This window comes from Balaenoptera ricei, chromosome 16 (assembly GCF_028023285.1).
Source record: "Balaenoptera ricei isolate mBalRic1 chromosome 16, mBalRic1.hap2, whole genome shotgun sequence".
Classification (NCBI taxonomy): domain Eukaryota; kingdom Metazoa; phylum Chordata; class Mammalia; order Artiodactyla; family Balaenopteridae; genus Balaenoptera; species Balaenoptera ricei.
Window position 1 is genome coordinate 107,986,476 of NC_082654.1, and position 21,267 is coordinate 108,007,742.

General features: G+C 49.5%; 1 protein-coding gene across 5 annotated transcripts in view; it reads left to right on the forward strand.

Annotated features, from left to right (window-relative positions):
• DISC1 (DISC1 scaffold protein) overlaps positions 1-21,267 on the forward strand; it is a 349,458-nt gene that overhangs the window by 50,797 nt on the left and 277,394 nt on the right. For all 5 annotated transcript variants that reach the window (XR_009498091.1, XM_059900957.1, XM_059900954.1 and 2 more), the window contains exons 2-3: positions 1,074-2,065; positions 11,633-11,702. Coding sequence is in view for 4 of the 5 variants with exons in the window: in XM_059900957.1 (XP_059756940.1) it covers positions 1,074-2,065; positions 11,633-11,702 (1,062 nt within the window). In the remaining variant the exon portion in view is untranslated. The remainder of the gene's footprint in view (positions 1-1,073; positions 2,066-11,632; positions 11,703-21,267) is intronic.

The following is a 21,267-nucleotide window of genomic DNA, read 5'->3' on the forward strand; positions in this document are numbered from 1 at the left end:
CAGCTGTTTAATTTCTCTGAGCCTCAGTTTCCTTAATTATAAAAGGAAAGTTATAATTCCTGGTCTGGTTGATTCACATGACTTTGGTAGGGAGGAAAGGAAATTAGTGTGGATGAAGACACATCATGAGTAACGGGGTGTGTAAAATAGTAACTAACACTTTAATCACACTTATTATGAGTGCCAGGCACTTTTCTGAGCTGCCTGCCTGTAGTAACTCATTTAGTTTAATGCTCACAACCACCCTAGGGGAGAGGTACTGTGGATATTTCCATTTTACTGATAAGCAAACTGAGGCACAGAGAGGCCAAGTAACTTGTGGAAGGTCACACAGCCAGCAATGGCACAACCAGGTCTGAACCAGGCAGTGAGGTGCCAGAGCCTACGCTCTCCAACTGCTGTAGCGTCATGCCCCTGAGAGGTATCAGCGATTGTCATTGTTTCTACCCCTCTCGCATAGCTGGGAAGGGAACACAGCCCCTGGTTTGGAGAACACAGCAAGCAGGGCCTCCTGTAATCCCCTGTGAGATGAATAGACGGGCATAGATTGTGTCTCTGCCAGCTTTCCACGGTCTGCAGGTGTGCAGGGACATGGGTAACTCAGATAATGAAACCACACGTACGTGTTAAGCGTAGCCAGATTAGGCGGCTGGATCTCATCTGGGGGAGTGCGCCGGCGTTCGGCTTCAGATCGTTTGCCTTCCAGAGCACTCCAGGATGAAAGTGCTGATGCTGCTAAAAGACCACCAGGCAGGATGCTGGGGGCTCAGAAGGAGCTGCCGAGGCTGTGCCTCCAATGTGCTCGCCGCCGTGTTGGCATAACCCACAGCAGTGCCAGCTGTTCCGCTCAACAGCGGAGCTGGGATGCTGTGCTGTGTCTACGCAACCCAGGCGGACGCTTCCCGAGGATAATCAGGGTTTTCATACCAGGTTGGCCTGGGGACCACTGAGCCAGCATCTCTGACAGATGCCCCGAGGGATGACCTCTGAACCCGGGGATGTTCTCCAAACGCAGTTCCAGCTGAGCCAGGGAGACGTGCGTGTTTACGGTGCTGTTTTCTCTTTCTTCCCAGGCAGCGAAGATTGCTTACCACCGGCAGCGTCTTTTCGGAGGAGGCGGCTGGCACGGAGGCCGGGCTACGTGAGAAGCGCAGCTGGGCCCCGGATCGGGTTCCTCTCCCCGCCAGCGGGCGCCCTGTTCCGGGCCCAGGGAGGGGCGCGCGGTGAGGAGTCCCACCACGCTGAGTCCAGGGCCGGGCCGTGTGGCCTTGACCCTGGAGGCCAGTGGCGAGGTCCCTCGGTTGGGAGCCCCGTTCCCAGGAGCACAGCAGCCTCGGCTCTGACCTCCGTGGGCCCCCGAGGCCTGGCTCTGGTGGCCGTGAGAGGAAGCCCAGGGCGCTTTGGGACTCAGCCCAGGGCTGGCACCACCCTGCCCAAGAGGCTCCCCAGGCCCTGTGGCCCCGGGGACGCCGGGCGTCCGGGGGAGCTGCCACCCATGGACAGTCATGAGGCCCCAAGCCCTCGCCGGGAGGCAGCCTGGACCAAAGGCCGTCTGTCCCCGGAGGAGGTGAGGGGCACCAGCGGCGGCCTCGGAAGTGGCCCCGAGGCGCCCTCCACCCCTGCCGGCTCCCAGGACGTCTTCACCTCCAGCTTTAGTTTCATTCGCCTCTCCCTGGGTTCCCTGGGTTCTGCTGGGGAACGGGGCGAGGCAGAAGGCTGCCCGCCATCCAGGGAGGCCGAGGCCCCGCGTCGGAGCCCCGAGGAGACGGAGGCCAAGGCCGCCAGCTCGGACGGACCCCGCGGGCACCCTCGGATCCTCTCCTCCCCCTTCGCTCTCAAGGCTCCTCAGGGCCTGGCAGACGCCGCCCAGACCTCGGGGGGCGGCCCCAGGCTGGAGTGCGAGCCGCTTCCTTTGTTGGACACGGATGCCACCTCCTCCCGCGCCCCGGATCCCTCGTGCTTTGAGGGCGGCAGCTCGGGGGATGCTCACCGTTGGGACCCTCTGCTTGGCAGATGCAAGCTGGCACTGTCGCACTGCCTGCAGGGCCAGCAGCGGCGGCTGGAGGTGGGTGTCTCCGCAGCCTGTGGGCTGGTGACGGTCACGGCTCAGATTAGTTCTGGATGGAGGGCAGGAAACAGCACTTCTGGGGTTGCCCAGCTCCCCGCCGGCAGCTCCTTTGGCGGCTGGCTGCAAAGAGATGTTGCCTCACTGCTGTCTCTTCTCCTTCAGCTTGAACTCGAATCTGTTCTCATTTTCTCTGTCCCTTAGATGCTCAGGTTTGTTGTCTGTTGGGCCGCAGGTCCTCTGCAGTTTCTGGCCTGGACGATGCAGGGTTAGCTCAGCTGAGCGTTGCTTTGAAGTGGGGTTGGGGCCAGGGAGCCGGGGAGATGGAGCTGGCTGGCGTGTGGACAGGGTTGGGGGATATAGACGCAGTGTTGCTCTGAACTGGCGGCGATCCAGAACTGCTTCTGCATCTACAGCGCTCATCTTGTACTGCAGCCGTAGGAACTCCTGACAGAGAGTCGGGAGACTTTGTTTCTGGTCGCTAAACCTCTCAGCCCCTCAGTTTCCTTATTTAGAGACGATAACACCACACGGGATTGTACTGTGGTTCAAGTGGGAATGTAAGTGCTTTGGAAGTTGGGACAGGCTGTATAGATGTCAGTCCTGGCATCATGATGTTGCTGTCCACCCAGTTACCTGAGGGGTGGGTACACCTGGGAGTAGGCAGGGGTGTTCTACGCCGAAAAGTTCCCAGAGAATCCCGGGCAGAGACGCTTGTGGTGACCCATTGGCTTGTCCTGTTGAAAGACTGTTTTCCTTCTGGGATGTGTGCATGAGTATGTGTGTGCATGTATATGTGTGCATGTGTATGTGTGTGCATATGTGTGGGCATGAGTATGTGTGTGCATATGTGTGGGCATGAGTATGTGTGTGCATATGTGTGTGCATGTGTATGTGTGTGCATATGTGTGGGCATGAGTATGTGTGTGCATATGTGTGGGCATGAGTATGTGTGTGCATATGTGTGGGCATGAGTATGTGTGCATATGTGTGGGCATGAGTATGTGTGTGCATATGTGTGGGCATGAGTATGTGTGTGCATATGTGTGGGCACGTGTATGTGTGTGGGCATGTGTATGTGCATATGTGTGGGCACGAGTATGTGTGTGCATATGTGTGGGCATGAATATGTGTGTGCATATGTGTGGGCACGTGTATGTGTGTGGGCATGTGTATGTGCATATGTGTGGGCACGTGTATGTGTGTGGGCATGTGTATGTGCATATGTGTGGGCACGTGTATGTGTGGGGCATGTGTGTGTGCATATGTGTGGGCACGTGTATGTGTGTGGGCATGTGTGTGGCACATGTACACGTAAGCAGGGAAGTAGGGGTCATCTCATCAGGAGTTGGGAGGAGTACCTGAAAACGTGAGGCTCTCGTTCATTCCCAGCAGCTGGTCTCAGTTACCCTCGACCCCTTACCTGTGGCCTGATGTTCCTGGCCCCATCCCTGTTTGTCACCCAGGGAGATAGTGCAGCCGGGCCAGCGTGCGGGTCTCTGTTCCCAGGTGATGCGTGGAATCTTTGAGCCAGACGTGTTCCAAACTGATGCCACTGTCTTCCCCACCAAACCCGCTCTAACGGGCCTCGCCGTTGAGCTGTAATTGTCGATTCGAGTTAGTACAATCCATCCAGCTCCTGAGAGGAGCTGCAGCCTCTTTTTTTTTAAATTTTATAGCTACTTTATTTATTTATTTATTATTTACTTTTGGCTGTGTTGGGTCTTCGGTTCGTGCGAGGGCTTTCTCTAGTTGCGGCAAGCGGGGGCCACTCTTCATCGCGGTGCGGGGACCGCTCTTCATCGCGGTGCGCGGGCCTTTCACTATCGCGGCCCCTCCTGTTGCGGGGCACAGGCTCCAGACGCGCAGGCTCAGTAGTTGTGGCTCACGGGCCCAGCTGCTCCGTGGCATGTGGGACCTTCCCAGACCAGGGCTCGAACCCGTGTCCCCTGCATTAGCAGGCAGACTCTCAACCACTGCGCCACCAGGGAAGCCCAAGCTGCAGCCTCTTCGACACCTCCCTCCACCTTGTTCTCCACCTCTGCTCCGTCTCTAAGCTCCATCGGTCCTGCAGCTAACCCGCTCTCATGGTCATGGCCACGGCCACGGCCCCTGCCTGGTTCAGATCCTTGTTACCTTTCACGTGGGTCCTGCAACAGGTTCCTGGTGTAGTTACCTTCCTCCAGCGTCTCTCTTCCTCAGTTCATCCTCCGCGTGGCCAGCAGCCTTCAGGAACACTGCTGGGATGGCGTCATTCCTTGGCTTAAAGCCTTGGGTGGTTTGTTGCTTCTCTCGGGATGGTCTCCAAATTCTTCATCCTGGTAATCGAGACCTTTCCCGACCTGCTCCAGCTGCCCGACTGTCCAGATGCCTTACTCCTGCCGGCTCAGCCATCGGGGGCTGCATCCTGTTCCTGTGCCTCTGGCCTCCGCCCGGAATGACCTTCCTGCACTGTGCCACCCACCCAGCTCTCCTTATCCCTTTTGGTGTGACTTCAAAGCCACTTCCATGTGAGGCCTCTCTTACCCCCCGAGACCAAATGATTCCCTCCATTCTCTTCCGTCCCCGCAGCCTTTGCATGTGCCCCATTACAGCACTCGTCACGTTAATAATCCTTTGTTTGGGGTCCAAGTTCCTCACTTGACCATGAGCGCCTTAGCTATATACGTCACTTTGCTTAGACATTTTTGGATGCCTGATGCCTCGCATACCGCCTGGTGCTTGATTAACTTCTAGTTTTAGTGAAATAATTTATCTTGCTAAGATGGGACGCAGGTATCTAATTGACAGATTCCTTGGATTGACTGTCTGAGGCATAAGGAGAGATGCTGAGAGTTGCACATACAAGGGTCCAGACACTCAGTGGAGGTTTGCACCATTGTGCTTTTCAGACTCTAAATGCCAATTTCCAGCACTTTATTTCTGAGAGCTTTAAAAAAAAATCTCGGCACCGTATCTGCATTTCTCCGTTTCAAAAATCCAAGTTTTGATCCAAGTCAAGCAAAAGTAGAATGCGGTTATAAAGACTAGCTTCCCTACCTCCCAAATAACTAAACAAACAGAAACTTGCTTGGCAATGGGTCTGCTGCAGTCAGTTCACAAGATCTGGCCTCTTGGGTTTTGGTGGCACCAATAGTTTTTCCCTTCCTTTTTTTTTTTTTTTTTTAATGATTTTTTTAAATTTTATTTTTCCCTTCCTTTTAACTCTTCTTACCCACATGTAGATCGTGTCCTCCTGTGAACCTAGGAGTTTTGGTAAATTGGAGTCTATGAAACCCTGAGTAGATGTGCTCTCTGGGGGCCCAGCTGTGCCACGGGTTCACCATGCCAGTCTCTGCACCACCGGGACATTGAGGGGCCCGGGAGCTGGAATTCCAGGGTCTGTGGCTGGGGAGAACCACCTTGACTCACCTTTTGGATTTCATGATTTTTAGTTTTTTTAATAAATTTTTTATTTTATTTATTTATTTTTGGCTGTGTTGGGTCTTTGTTTCTGTGCGAGGGCTTCCTCCAGTTGCGGCGAGCGGGGGCCACTCTTCATCGCGGTGCGCGGGCCTCTCACTATCGCGGCCTCTCTTGTTGCGGAGCAGGGGCTCCAGACACGCAGGCTCAGTAGTTGTGGCTCACGGGCCTAGTTGCTCCGCGGCATGTGGGATCTTCCCAGACCAGGGCTCGAACCCGTGTCCCCTGCATTGGCAGGCAGACTCTCAACCACTGCGCCACCAGGGAAGCCCCATGATTTTTAGTTTTAAAAAGAAATAAAACCTACCCTAGATATAGCTCTTCTTTTCTCCTTGATTGCCCACATGCAACTTTTTAAAATGAATAATTGGTCATAACCCACTGGAGAGTTATTCTTTGGCGTCTTGGTTGCTGCTGGGTCACCCGTGGGCTTGCACTCCTGGCAGGCTGGTGGGACTGCCTGGGTGGTAGCCCGGCGCTTTCCTTTCCTTGCTCTGTGACCTGAGGGCATTTGCTTCACTGTTCTGTGCCTCAAGACGCTCTTGTAGAAGGTGGAGGTGACCACAGCCCCCTACCTCATTAGATCGTCGTGAGAATTAAAGTGCCCGTCCATGCGCAGGGCTTCAGACCGGTTCTGGTACCTAGCAAGAAGCCAGAATATTGCTCATTATTATCATTAGAGAAATAGCTCAGATTAGGAGAATTTGAGTCAAAAAAAGAATTCAGTCGTCTCCCCACAGTTCAAATTAAACTCGTATCTTGTCTCGAATGGTAGGATCTGGACACAGTTTATCTGTTGTTTAAGTATCTTTGTTTATGGTAATCCAGCACCTGGACAGAGAGAAACATGATGCTCTTTCCAGCGATTTGAATGTCTGATGTGTGGAAGAGGGACGACCTTTATTCAGGGCGGGGGGAGTGACAGAAGGGACTCGGGCCAGGGTGTAGGACTTAACAGGAAGGCAGATTTTGCTTCAGGTGGAGGAAGAGGTTCCTGACTGTGGAGTTGTGTGTGATGAGGGAGACCTTGCTTTTTCCATCATGTTTGTGCGGAGACCCCAGATTGCTCATTTGGGCTACAGGACTGGGGAGAGGGGTTGGGCTCTTCCGAAAGATCCCTTGGAAGATTGGGATTCTAGTGTTCCGGCACCTTTCAGATATTGTATTCTACTTCCTTCACCCCCTTTCCCCTCTGCTTAAGTAAAAGTGCAAATCTCAGGAATTTGAGTTTTAGCTCCTTTTAAATACAGTCCATCCTCCGTATTCGCGGATTCTGTATTTGGGAATTCACTTACTTGCTCACATTTATTGAAGACCAAAGTCAGTGCTCACAGTGCTTTGCTGGTCGTTTGTGGACATGCACAGAATGGCTAAAAATTTGAGCCACCCGACATGCAGTTTCTAGTTGAGGTCTTGTTTCAGCTCAGACTGTAAACTAGTGTCCTTTTGGTGGCCTGTTTTTTTTTTCACATCTTTATTGGAGTATAATTGCATTACAGTGTCATGTTAGTTTCTGCTGTATAACAAAGTGAATCAGCTATACATATACATACATCCCCATATCCCCTCCCTCTTGCGTCTCCCTCCCACCCTCCCTATCCCACCCCTCTAGGTGGTCACAGAGCACCGAGCTGATCTCCCTGTGCTATGCGGCTGCTTCCCACTAGCTATCTATTTTACATTTGGTAGTGTATATATGTCCATGCCACTCTCTCACTTTGTCCCAGCTTACCTTTCCCCCTCCCCGTGTACTCAAGTCCGTTCTCTGTGTCTGCGTCTTTATTCCTGCCCTGCCACTAGGTTCATTGGTACCGCTTTTTTAGATTCCGTATATATGTGTTAGCATACCGTATTTGTTTTTTCTCTTTCTGACTTCACTCTGTATGACAGACTCTAGGTCCATCCACCTCACTACAAATAACTCAATTTCTTTCCTTTTTATGGCTAATATTCCATTGTATATATGTATCACATCTTCTTTATCCATTCATCTGTTGATGGACATTTAGGTTGCTTCCATGTCCTGGCTATTGTAAATAGTGCTGCAATGAACATTGTGGTACATGACTCTTTTTGAATTATGGTTTTCTCAGGGTATATGCCCAGTAGTGGGATTGCTGGGTCGTATGGTAGTTCTATTTTTAGTTTTTTAAGGAACCTCTATACTGTTCTCCATAGTGGCTGTATCAGTTTACATTCCCACCAACAGTGCAGGAGGGTTCCCTTTTCTCTGGTGACCTATTTTTTTTTTTTTTTTTTTCAAATTTGGTATAAAGTTTTTTTAAAACATTTATTTATTTTTATTGGAGTCTAGTTGATTTACAACGTCGTGTTAGTTTCAGGTGAGCAGCAAAGTGATTCAGTTTATTTTTATTTTTATTTTTATTTTTAGTGCCATGCTTTTCACATTTTTTGTTTTCTTTTCGTTGGTGATGTCACTGTTTAAGCTGGCCCCCAAGCACAGGGCTGGCAGTGCTGTCTGGTCCTCCTGAGCGCAAGAAGGCTGCGATGTGCCTAGTGGCGAAAATGCATGTGTTAGATGAGCCTCGTTCAGGTGTGAGTCATGCTGTTGGCCGTGAGCTCAATATTAATGAGGTGGAAATAAATATCAAATACGGCATCTTTAAACCGAACCACACATAAAACAAGGTTATGTGTTGATCAGTTGGCAAAATATTGTGACCTAACTCAGTATTTCCCCTGGAAGCAGTGGTGCAGCATTTGCTAACTGAGCATTCCCAGCGATTCTATAGAACATAACGACCACGGATGAGAATCGACTACATTTTACACTGTTTAGGAATAGCCACCCAGGGACATTGCCAGGAGTTGGGCTGAGAAAATCGCGATGAAAGGAAATGCTAACTGGGGTGCAGAGGAGGGAAGTGGGGAGGGCCCTGCGTGCTGGGTCCCACCTGAGGTTGTGGAGCTGGAAGAAACGGAGAGAAAGTGCCTGCCTCACCTGGGCTGTGTCGCTGGATAAGACATGCGCATCGGTGGCTGTGCTTCCAGCCAAGGTGGACATTCACACACATCCCAGGGCATCAATTCAGGGTCCTACAGGGAGAGCTGGGTGAGGGGGTAAGGTGAGGTGAGCGCTGGTTGTAAATTTTTCTTTGACCTTCTTTCCTGTATTTCTTCGGCGTCAGCTCTAGGGTCGAATAACCCCATCATTTGCATGTGGTGGTGGTGATGCTATAACTTTACATGGCGATTGAACCTGTCCTCCATCCCTAATATGTGAGACTAAGTTACTGGCAAAATCGGTACCTGTCACATGGACCAACTCAAGGATAAACATATTTATTTACTCGTTCTTTCATTCCTTCGGAAAGCGTTTGCCTACTACTAATCGTACAACACCTTGTGCCTGGCTTTGGAGGCTGTATTAGTTGGAATAGGTTAGTAACAGGCAGCAATGCAATGTGAGAGGCTTCACGTAACACAGCTGTGTTTCTTGCCTACACGTCATGTTCCGCAGGGTGGCTGGGGGCTCTGCTTCACCCCTGAGCGCACGGGCCCCCTCAGTCCCTGGGACAAGGAGGAGAAGGCTGAGGGGTCCACAGGAGCAGTTCAGTGCTGCAGTGCACGAGCCACCTGTGTCCCTTCCATTCACAGCCCGTTAAGCAGAACAGGGAGGGGAGGAAGTGTAATCCTTCCAAGAGCCCAGATCGGTGGAGAACCAAATAAGGGTGACTGCTGCCATTTTCTACATGGATGCAAAGTAGTTTTTGCCCTCCAGATGTTCAAGGTCAGATGGAGTACACAGACACAACTGAAAGGTCCCGTATGCTGCAACTAAAGGGCCCACACGTGGCCACAAAGATCCCGCGTGCCACAACCAAGACCCGGCTCAGCCAAGTAAATAAATAAATGTTAAAAAAAAACCGCAACGCAACACAACACAACAATAGCTGTCACCTGGTGTGATAAGTCCTAAGACAACTTCTTGTAACTCCGTCCTTCAGTGGCTCAGACCAAAACCCAGGCATCATCCTGCTCTTCCTCACCCCGCACGTGGGGTCTTTTAGCGAATCCTGCTGTGTCTGTCTCCCCCACCAGCTGTCTTCTGAGCACATCCACAACTGGATCACTTCTCATCACTTCACCGCTCCCGCTAGAATCCAAGCTACCGTCCCGTCCTTCCTGGGTTATATCCAGGGCCTCCTCCCTGGCCACCCGACTTCTGCCCTTGCCCTTGGCAGTCAGGAGGAAACCGTTCAAACAAATAGCCGATCATGAACTCTTTCGCTCAAAGCCCCCCGGCAGCTCCCATGCCCCTCAGAGTGAAATCAGAACTTTTATTTATTTATTTGTTTATTTATTTAGGCTGCGTTGGGTTGCTGCACGTGGGCTTTCTCTAGTTGCGGCGAGCGGGGGCTACTCTTCGTTGCGGTGCGCGGGCTTCTTATTGTGGTGGCTTCTTTTGTTGCAGAGCACGGGCTCCAGGTGCGTGGGCTTCAGTAGTTGTGGCACGTGGGCTCAGTAGTTGTGGCACGTGGGCTTAGTAGTTGTGGCTTTCAGGCTCTAGAGCGCAGGCTCAGTAGTTGTGGCGGGCTCTAGAGCGCAGGCTCAGTAGTTGTGGCACGTGGGCTCAGTAGTTGTGGCTTGTGGGCTCTAGAGCGCAGGCTGAGTAGTTGTGGCTCATGGGCTTAGTTGCTCTGCGGCATGTGGGATCTTCCCGGACCAGGGCTCGAACCCGTGTCCCCTGCATTGGCAGGTGGATTCTTAACCACTGCGCCACCAGGGAAGCCCCGAAATCAGAACTTTTAAATGTCTAAACTTCATGTTTCTTCATCCCACATTCCTCATTACCCCTCTGACCTCATCTCCTACAATTTCCCCTTTAACCAAGCCTCTCCAGGCCCAGTGGCCTCCTGCTCTACTTTGCTGAGCCCAGAGCACTGCTGCCCGGAGCCTTTGTGCCAGCTCTTCTCTCTCCTGGAACGTGTTTCTCCCGGAGAGCCTCACGGGTCACTCCCTAACCACGTATACATCTTTGCTCAGATGTCACCTTCTCAGTGAGATTATACTGAAAATCGCAACCCTACCGTCTGCCAGCATTCCTGACCCCCTGACATGGTTCTACTTTTTCCTTCTTTCATAGCGCTAATCCATTTCTAAGGCTCCATAAAACTTACTTATTAAGTTTATTTTTTGCCTTCCTACACGAAATTGTAAGGCTAGAGGGCTAAGAATTTTGTGCTGTTATCTGCAACCCCTCAAACAGTGCCTGGCACTTAGAGTAAATATTTGTTAAATGGCTCGGATCTTGTGAATAAGTACAAGTACAGGTGATGATGGCCAGAGAGAGGAAGGATGTTTAACATGGACGGGAGGGGGTGACACCTGAGCCAGGTGTGGAAGGAGAGGTAGGTGTGAGCTGGCAAAGGATGGGAGGAAGCAGGTTTTCAGGGAGCAAGCTTAAATCCACTCATCCATAGGCTAAGAATCTCCCTGCAGAAAATCCCGGGCCTCCTGTTGAGAAGAGAAATAATTACAAATGAACACGTTGGTAGTTCTCGTTGGAACTAGTTGGATCGTTGGAACTAGTTGGATCGTTGAGTGCACACGCGTGTTAAGTAAGACAGTGCCCTTTTCTGTAATGGAAGGTGTGTGAACCGTAGGGCGTCTTTGGTAAAGTCCTTCTTTTCATTCTTGCCTAGCCCTCAGGACAGCCTGTCGAGTTGAAGTTCATGCTTTTCTTCTCTTGGTTTCTCTTCTAACGTTGGTGTGTTTACTTCCATAATTTTAATGTGGTTTTTTGAACAGGAACCATTTGGTCAGGTCAGGAAATTTGTATTCCTTTTTATTATGCATTTTTCACACAGGTAAGGGTACAGCGTGATGTTTTTGTTTAAAATAACATTCTAACTCTTTTTGTGGATTTTATGCTCAAATTACACTTTTTCTCTGTATAACTTTTTTTGGAGAAACAAATGCATCTGGCATCGAAAAAACGTACATTTGTGGTTCTTTTTTTAAAGGAGAATAAAGTGGTTCGGCTTCAAAATAGCTTCTAAGTGTTCTTAGCTTTAGCAAAATAAGTTTGCGTGAATGCGATTGTAATTTGGTTTTCATTTTTTCCCCTTCAAACGAACATAGGTAAAATCCTTAAGCTTAAAGCTTCAGAAACTTCAAGAAAAAGCGGTTGACGAAGATGATTATGATAAGGGTGAGTTTTACTTTGCTTATTGATTCTTTCTTCCTTTTTGCCATAATGTCCAATTTCTCTTTCCCTCCTTACTTACCCCTATCCTCCACACCCCAGATGAATCGTGTAATCTGTTCCTTTGATCACCTCCACTCAGTAATAGTTGACTATTTTACAGCACTGTTATTTTGTGGATTTCAAAGCACTTGATGAGCAATAATCCTTTGGGTCATAAGTATAACTTTATTGATTGTCCAGAAACACTCTGAGTACTGGCACAATATAAGTTATATTAACTCATCATCTATCTGCCTAAGGTGTGATATATCTAAACGTTATTCACGCATCAGAAAATGTTAGTTGAACACCTACTGTGTGCTCGGCACTGTGGAAGGAATAGGAGAGTAAGGTGGACACAGTATTTGACTTTGGGATGCCTGTGAGTGTGAACCTTCATGGAGCTTTCTGACTTCATGCTCTCGGGGACCAGGTGTAGGAGATGGGGTGAGCTCAAGATATGATGACAGGCTGTGCCCGCAGGCACGAATGTATCCAAATTCCCACGTAGATGGCCTGATGCAGCCAAGCTGGAAAGGAGAAGTCATGACATGAAGACGGAAGAGTTGGTCAGGAGCCCGAAAAAACAGAATGAGGCACCCAAACAGGAGTTGGGTCATAGCAGACGAGGGCAGTCATGGCAGCCGAGTGGACACAGGGTAGACTATGTGAAAGGGAAGGTCGCAGGTATGGTTGTCTTGGGAAGGATCTTAGGGACGCGGGTGCCGACTGCAATATCTCACACCCATTTCTGCTGGGTCAGGGGAAAAGAGAGGGCCTAAAAGGACTTCCAGCTTCCCCCAGCCACTCATGAACTCGAGGTAGACTGCTGGTGATAACCCAGTTTCGCACACTGACGTTTGGTCTGGAAATAATGTAGATCTAAGGATCCCCAGGAAGCTGGGTGGCCTTGAGGCTTAGTCTTCAACCTCATGGGCCCATATTCTGGTTTCCCAGGGGATTCGTCACAGACCATGAGGAAATGGGGCGCTACAGGAATGGGGTGAGCGACTTCCACAAGGAGGGTGCAAATCCTCTTCTAGGAGACATCCAGAGTTGATGCTGTCTGAAGTCCTCCTACACCATTGGGGTGGGGCTTAGAGAGTGATGGGGGGTGGGAGGAAGGAGAGGAATTTGGGGATGGAGGTGGAACTCTGTAAACTCTGCCACTTCTCTTTGACAGGCCGTTTCGATTTCAGAATGAGGCCAGGAGGAGGATGAGGGGTGTGGGAGAGGAAGCAGGTCCGAGGCTTGGGGAAGTAGCCCGTTCCCCCCGCCCAGCTGTAGACCAAGAGCAGATGAGGTATTCCTGGACCAGTGTGCCCCTGGGGGCTTCTGTCTCCAGAAGACAATTACACCTAGGTTTTGAGGCTCCCAGCTGTGGCACACGTTTATTTTCTCTTCCACGGGCTGAGTCTTGGTTCCTTTAACAACACAGCTCTCTCTGTAACACACAAAGCTTCGGACACAGGTGGAAAACCGCGCCCTCTTTTTCTGATCAAGAAAAACTCGGACATTCTGGACGTGGTTCTCTCGACGGGCTTCATTAAATGAAGGCCTCACTTCTTTAGTCTTTTCTCCAAATGTCTCTGAAACACCTCAGGGGATGAGGTTGAACGAGACACACCTCCCAGGGAAGCTAAAAGAATAAAGGCACCTTTATCCAGTGTTTCTACCTATCTTCTTTCCTTGTTTGTATGTCACTGTGTACCGAAGGAAAAGTTTTGGGGTAGGCCCGGCATTCTGTGCTTTCCCAAGCCTTCCAGGTGACTGGGGTGCATGTTGACATTTGGGCAAACGCTGGTGTAGGACTTTCCTCCATGGAGAATCAGGCCTGTGGTACAGTGGCCAGCTGAGTCCGGCAGGTGGGGTTCAGTCCATGGGCCGTGTCCCTCCTGGTGGAGGCGGCAATGTATCTAGGCCCTGAGGGGTGCGTAGGATACGCCGGAAGGGCATTTTACAGAAGGACCAAGAGCTGGAAGAGCCACCACTGCTATAAGCCACCATCCCAAAGTCTGCTTGCCTTGAAAGGAGATTTGAAACTGGCTATTGTCTGAAACGGATCGCTGCAGGGCCCAGTGCAAGGACGTGGACTAGCACATAGTAGGTGATCAATAAATTCTCGTAAACTGATTGCTACGGCGTTAGGGAAGTTTGGACAGCGTTGAGGTGGAGAGCTTGTTGTCGTGAGATTTGTTGAGACAGGATTTGAATACAATTTCCTGTCTCCTCTAGTTTATGCAGGGTGACTAATAAACATTTTCAGAGTTGCTGAGAATTTCTTGCCACTCAGCATTTAGTCTTCGTGTGGGCTCCCTTCTTTTTCTGTTAGGAGCAGCTGTACAGCTGTGCTCTGTCTCTGGGGAAGGCGTCTGCCGGTGTCCACGAGGTTAGCCAGAAGCATCTAGAGGGTGACCTTACCCCCTTGGTTTATTTTTTTGCTTTTCCCTCTTTCTTTCTAGATTCACTCATAAAAATGACTTTGTGTTCCAGAGCAAGGAGCCATAAGCCCAGAATAGAAAGTTCCATGTTTTATCTCATTAAAGGGCTGACAGAGTTACCCGCTGATGCCTTGTGGGGAAACCTTCTCAGGCCTCTAATTATTACATCTCTCCCTCACTAGGGAAGGAAGATTAATATTTCCTTATATTCTTGCATAAAGCTGGGAGGGCTTGGGAGAAAAAGAATGTTGCTATTTGGTATGTGCTTAGGGTCTTTCTCCTAGAGACTGAAAATGCGCATCGGTTTCAGCGCATTACTGCTTATCCGATGTCCGCTGGGGGGTAAGGATGAGACCTCAGAGTCCCACAGTGGGAGACACTGCCGTCCAGAGATGGGGGAGGAGTGACCAGGGTCTGTGATGTGCTGGGAGGGAGAAAAGGAGAGTGTGGACCACGATTTTCTTTCTTTCTTTCCCTCCCTCCCTCCCTTCCTTTCTTTCACCTTTAAAAAATTTTTTTCAATCTTTTTTTTTTAAACTTTTTATTTTATGTTGGAGTACAGCCCAGTAACAATGTTGTGATCGTCTCAGGTGCACAGCAAAGTGACTCAGCCGTACACAAACATGTATCTCGTCTCCCCCACACTGCCCTCCCATCCAGGCTGCCCCGTAACATTGAGCAGAGTTCCCTGTGCTGTACAGTAGGTCCTTGTTGGTTACCCATTTTATTGAATAAATGTAGCAGTGTGTACATGTCAATCCCAAACTCCCTAACTATCCCTTCCCTCCACCCTTGCCCGCTGGTAACCGTAAGTTCATTCTCTAAGTCAGTGATGGACCACGAATTTCAATATGGTTACTCTCCTAGTTGTTCCTGCATGGATCTGTGGCCTCTCCACCCCCTGGCCTCCCGTGTCCCCCAGTGACCATGTCCGCTTCCCAAGCGCACGAGGCGAGGTCGTACGGAGGTGAGTGCAGCACTTAAGTGACGCGTATCACTGTGCCGCGTCGCAGAGCTGGCCTTGCTGCTTGTCTAGACTTTCCTTCTTGGAGTGAAGAATGGCCAGCCCTGACTTCCTTTCTCTCTCCTTGTCCCAACCAATAGTCATTGTGACAAAATTCTAGCACGATAAAAATGTGAGGCATTGAGAGAAAAATGATCACAGCAGAGGCCAAGCATGAAACTGTGCTAGAAAGTGGCTGGTTCTTGTCTAAGTTGCCATCATTTTCTCTTTTTTTCTGAATTCTTTCTTTAGCAAGATTTCTCTATCCACAGTGGCTCTTTGGTGAGGGTGCAGATTATCCAAGCCAACACCCCTTTCTTTCACGGGGACCCCGCTCTGAATGTCCTCCCGTGGCTTCCTGAAGTTGAATGCCTTCTCGTCTCAGAACTCAGACGTGACTGAGCACAGCGAAAACCCACAGATTCCTTTTCACCGCATTTCATCCGAGCCTAGGAACCAGAAAACAAGCTTGAGTAGAATCTGGTCATTTTTATGCCCGCAGGACAGCAGAGTCAGTGGGAGGTGGGTACCATGCTGGGGTTCCCAGAACAGAAATGTGACTCTCGACAGCCTGTACCGTTTTGTGTTCTGACTTGAAAAGAGCTGCCCTGAACCCCGATGTGAATGTGGGTGCAGCGTCTGTCCGCAGCCTCCTGCCCACACCGTTCCCTCCTCTCCCCACCTCCCAGGGTCTGGAAACAGCATCCTTCTGGCACGTTATCCACAGGGCTCACCCTCCGTTGCTCTGAGGGGTGCTAGTGGTGTCTCCCCTTGTCCTGGGATGGTGAGGCTTCCATTCAACACACACACAAACAGAAGCTCAAATCTCAAGTAGGTGTTACTCAACTGATTGCACCCTTATCACTCGTGAAAAATGCCAGCGCAAGAACCATCCAAGTCACCATCAGCTGAGATCTTGGCCAGTTCCCGGGAGGAGGTGTCACCACCCTCTTTGTCAGGCGAGGCCATGGGAGCTGCTCAGAGAGGACCAGCGTGTGCTCCGGCCGTCCTTCTGCTTTGCCTCCGGCCTTGCTGGGTCTAAAGCATCTTGCATCCCAACGTGGAAAACAGCTTTGTAGGAGCTGTGGGGTTAACACCTAGCTAGGAAGGTTTTGGATTCTGGAAACTCTTATTTATATGACCACTGGGGAAGGGATGGATGAGGGCTCCACGCTGGGGATGCGTCCGGAAAACGGTCCATGAATTTTTCTAAAACCACTAGGTTATTAGGAGATGAGCGCTTGTATTAATTCAGTGTTGATCTTTAGCGTCATTCTCACGAGAATGAAAGCTTGTGTGTCTGCCTCCTATTTTAGGTAAAACTTTAAAAATTGGGAGACAGGCGAAACGTAAAAACAAACGCTGCAGAGTGAGAATATGTACAACATGCCGTTTACGTCCCTTGGTTACATTGTCTTAGGGTCTTTTCCTCTTTAGAGGAGAATTTCTGATTCTGTGAGCTAAGGGCAGAGATCTCAGCCAATGGTGGCTTTTAGCATCACTGTTTGTGGGTGCAGGTTTGTGTGCTGGCACTTTTCATGCGTGCTAAGGGTGCACTCTTGTAACACCTACTTGGGATTGGAGCTTTGTGCACAGACCCAGAGGGTTTATCTACATATGATATCTATCCCTTTCATTTGTAGCAGAGTAAAGCATGATTTCAGCGTGATGCCGTTTCTTCCCCGTGTTCCAGCTGGGTGCACACCCAGCTCTTTCTGTGTTGGTGTTAAGTGTGGGATGTTAGACCCCCTGGTGCTCTGGGGGTAGAAGCACGGGGGAGCGGATGTCCCTCTTCATGACCACATCGCAGGTCTCTAGGTGGCCTCTGCTTTGCTTCCCCAGTTGTGAGGAAATTGGTCTGCCCTGCGAGGATCACGTGGGGGTGTGGTCACGGTCATTATTCATGATGAAACCTGACGGCTCCAAGGTTAGATGTGCTGCTGAATACAAAACACCAAGACAAAAAAAAATCTCTTTTCCCACCTCCTCTGTCTAATTAGTTGGAACTTGGACACACTTTCCTGTGGGCTGAACTGCAGCACTTTTTAAATTAATTAATTAATTTATTTTTGGCTGTGTTGGGTCTCTGTTTCTGTGCGAGGGCTTTCTCTAGTTGCAGTGAGCGGGGGCCACTCTTCATCGCGGTGCGCGGGCCTCTCACTGTCGCGGCCTCTCTTGTTGCGGAGCACAGGCTCCAGACGCGCAGGCTCAGTAGTTGTGGCTCACGGGCCCAGTTGCTCCGCGGAATGTGGGATCTTCCCAGACCAGGGCTCGAACCCGTGTCCCCTGCATTGGCAGGCAGATTCTCAACTACTGAGCCACCAGGGAAGCCCTGTGGGCATCTTTTTAAACCACCACAGACTGCCCTCTATTCTCAGATGTTTTGACATTCTTTCCATGTGCAAAATATACTCATTCCCTCTCAAGACCCCTCAGAGTTCTCATATATGAAGGCATCAGGCTCAGGCTTGATGAGTACAGGTCTAACTCAGGTACAGGTGCAGGTGAGGCTCCTCAGGTGTGATTCCTTGAGCATGGCTTCTTGAGTTCAGTTTCTCTGGATGATCTGAACACCTGTGCACTAATAAGATAGGCTGTCAGCCCCCATGATCCCAACCTACGATGGTGGGACCGGCATAGGATAACTGCTAAAGATACTTGTTCACAAAGGGGCAAGTGGGAGGCACCCAGCGGCCACTGGTACATAGCAATTCTGAAATCCACCTGTGGTCAGTTCCTTGATTAGGGTTTAGGCCTACTGCCCGGAAATGATTTTCTAGGCTCTGACCTCCGGTCTCTTGGTTCTACACACTGAGTCATGCTTCCTTTTCCATAAAAGTAGCTTGCTTCCCACTCATACAGGTTTGGGGGTCCAAATGCCTTTTTTTCATTTTGTACTTTCTCTGTTCTTTTCCAACTTGGCATAATTCTTTAAAAAAATTTTTTTTTTAATTTATTTATTTTTGGGTGCTTTTGGGTCTTTGTTGCTGCGTGTGGGCTTTTCCTAGTTGCGGTGAGCCGGGACTATCTTTTTTGTGGTGTGCAGCCTTCTCATTGATGTGGGTTCTCTTGTTGCGGAGCCTGGGGCTCTAGGTGCGTGGGCTTCAGTAGTTGTGGCTCACGGGCTCTAGAGTGCAGGCTCAGTAGTTGTGGCGCGTGGGCTTAGTTGCTCTGCGGCATGTGGGATCTTCCTGGACCAGGGCTGGAACCCGTGTCCCCTGCCTTGGCAGGCGGATTCTTGACCACCACGCCACCAGGGAAGTCTCCGTTTTGGGTTTTATATGAATCCATTTATAATCTCCATCAGACAAAAGCTGTACCCACAAATATCTTCAAGATAAGCCTCTTTTTTCAGGCTTCCTTTAAGGCTTGGAGGGGCAGAGGGTAATGCTCCTCAGAGTCTTAATTGGCTGTTCGACTGTTCGAAAGGGTCTGTGATGTGCTACCTTAAATCTTTCTGTGGTCTTAAAAAGGGTTTTACAGTTTATGTCCTTGGCCTCATCTTTTGACCATATTTTCCTGACAGCAGTCTGGATTTGATCTTTGCCTGGAAGCTGTTTCTTTTTTTAAAATTTTTTATTTATTATTTATTTATTATTTTTATTTTTGGCTGTGTTGGGTCCTCGCCTCTGTGTGAGGGCCCTCTCCAGTTGCGGCAAGTGGGGGCCACTCTTCATCGCGGTGTGCTGGCCTCTCACTATCGCGGCCTCTCTTGTTGCGGAGCACAGGCTCCAGACGCGCAGGCTCAGTAATTGTGGCTCATGGGCCCAGTTGCTCCGCGGCATGTGGGATCTTCCCAGACCAGGGCTCAAACCCGTGTTCCCTGCATTGGCAGGCAGACTCTCAACCACTGCGCCACCAAGGAAGCCCCTGGAAGCTGTTTCTTAATCTTAGCGTCATTTGTCATCCAGAAAGGCTGGGAATAAGAAATAATTTGAATTTCAAGCCCTGTAGGTTCTGGCTCCTTTATGGTAACAGTTATTTCTTTGGCTTATTTCTCTCTTCTTACATTATGCTATGGGGAGTGAGAAGCAGCCAGGTGGTCCCTTGGAAGTTGGTTTCAAAATAAATCTAGAACTTAAAAGTTTTCAAATAAAAAAGCCACTAAACCAGGCACTTTCTGGTTTCTGATAACATTTTCCTTCCTTTCCTTTCCTTCCTCATCAGTAGCCTCCTCAAGATCCTTCATGCTTCTTCTAACCGTCTCTTCAAGGCCCCTCCAACTTGCACGCGGCTCCCCAGCCCCAAACCTATTGCCACGTGTTTGGTTCTTTGTTACAGCAGCACCGATGTGGCACCAAAATCCTTTTCCTGTTATCTGTTGCTGTGTAACAAACTGCCCCCAAGCTTAGTGGCTTATCAAAACGACAGCATATATTGTGCTCAAAAAATCTATAATTTGGGGAACTCTCAGTCCAGATAGCCCTTCTTTGCTCCATTTGGCATTAAGTGGGGCCTGTGATCGTGTGAAGCCTGGATTTCAAGTCTGGCAGTTGGTGCTGGATGTGAACTGCGGCTCAGCAGGGGCTGCAGCTCATGGGGCTGCTTGGCTTCCTCACAACGTGAAGGTGAATGTAGGGAGAGCCAGAGAGAGAGAGACAAAGAGAGGCAGCCGAAGGAAGCTCTGTCATCTTAAAAAAGTTTTTTTTTTTTAATTGAAGTATCAATGTAGTTGATTTATAATGCTGTGTTTCTTTCAGGTGTACAGCAAAGTGATTCAGTTATATGTATATATGTACATATATATGTGTGTGTGTATATATATGTTCTTTTTCAGATTCTTGTCCTTTATAGGTTACTACAAGATATTGGATACAGTTCCCTGTGCTATACAGTAGGTTCTTGTTGTTTATCTATTTTATATATTACAGTGAGTATCTGTTAATCCCAAACTCCTAATTTATCCCTCCCCACTCCTTTCCCCTTTGGTAACCATATGATTGTTTTCTATGTCTGTGAGTCTGTTTCTGTTTTGTGAATCAGTTCATTTGCAATGAGGTATCACCTCACACCGGTTAAAAAGTCTACGAATAATAAATGCTGGAGAGCGTGTGGAGAAAAGGGAACCCCCCTACACTGTTGGTGGGAATGTAAATTGGTGTAGCCACTATGGAAAACAGTATGGAGTTTCCTTAAAAAACTAAAAATAGAGTTACCATATGATCCAGCAATCCCCCTCCTGGGCATATACCCAGAAATTCAAAAAGATACATGCACCCCCATGTTCCTAGCAGCACTAGTTACAATAGCCAACATATAGAGGCAACCTAAGTGTCCATCAGCGGAGGAATGGATAAAGTAGATGTAGTGTGTGTGCGTGTGTATACACACACACACACACACATATATAGACAATGGAATATTACTCAGCCATGAAAAGGGATGAAATAATGCCATTTGCAGCAACATGGATGGACCTAGAGATTCTATCATCTGTTATGACCTCATCTAAAAAATTATGTGGTGTCAGTTCTGCTACATCCTATTCATTTGAAGCAAGTGACCAAAGTTAGCTCACCTTCAAGGGGAGAGGAAGTAGACCACTTTTCATTGGAGGTATGTTTTAAAATGATCACACCACTTCATTCCACATGGCAATTCAAGGCTTTTGTGCTAACAGGACCATGACTAGAGGAGGATGGGAACCTCCCTCCTTGGCTCCAGTACAAAAACTTTCAGGGAGAGCTTGGGTTAGGTGCCAACTTCTTTTGGACCACTTACTGCAGCTAAAGTGGTGAGGTACCACCATTAGCCAAGCGTGTTTACCTGTCTGTGTCTGTGAAGAGGTGGGGCTCATCTGTTACGAGAAGATGAGGTGCCGAGCAGATAAAAATAGTATCCAGGACGCTTAATGCTAAGTGAAACACACACACAGGAAGGTAACTAAGAATGATTGCAGGGCTTCCCTGGTGGTGCAGTGGTTAAGAATCCACCTGCCAATGCAGGGGAAACGGGTTCAAGCCATGGTCCCGGAAGATCCCACATGCCACAGAGCAGCTAAGCCCGTGTGCCACAACTACTGAGCCTGCCCTCTAGAGCCCGCGAGCCACAGCTACTGAGCCCATGCGCCGCAACTACTGAAGGC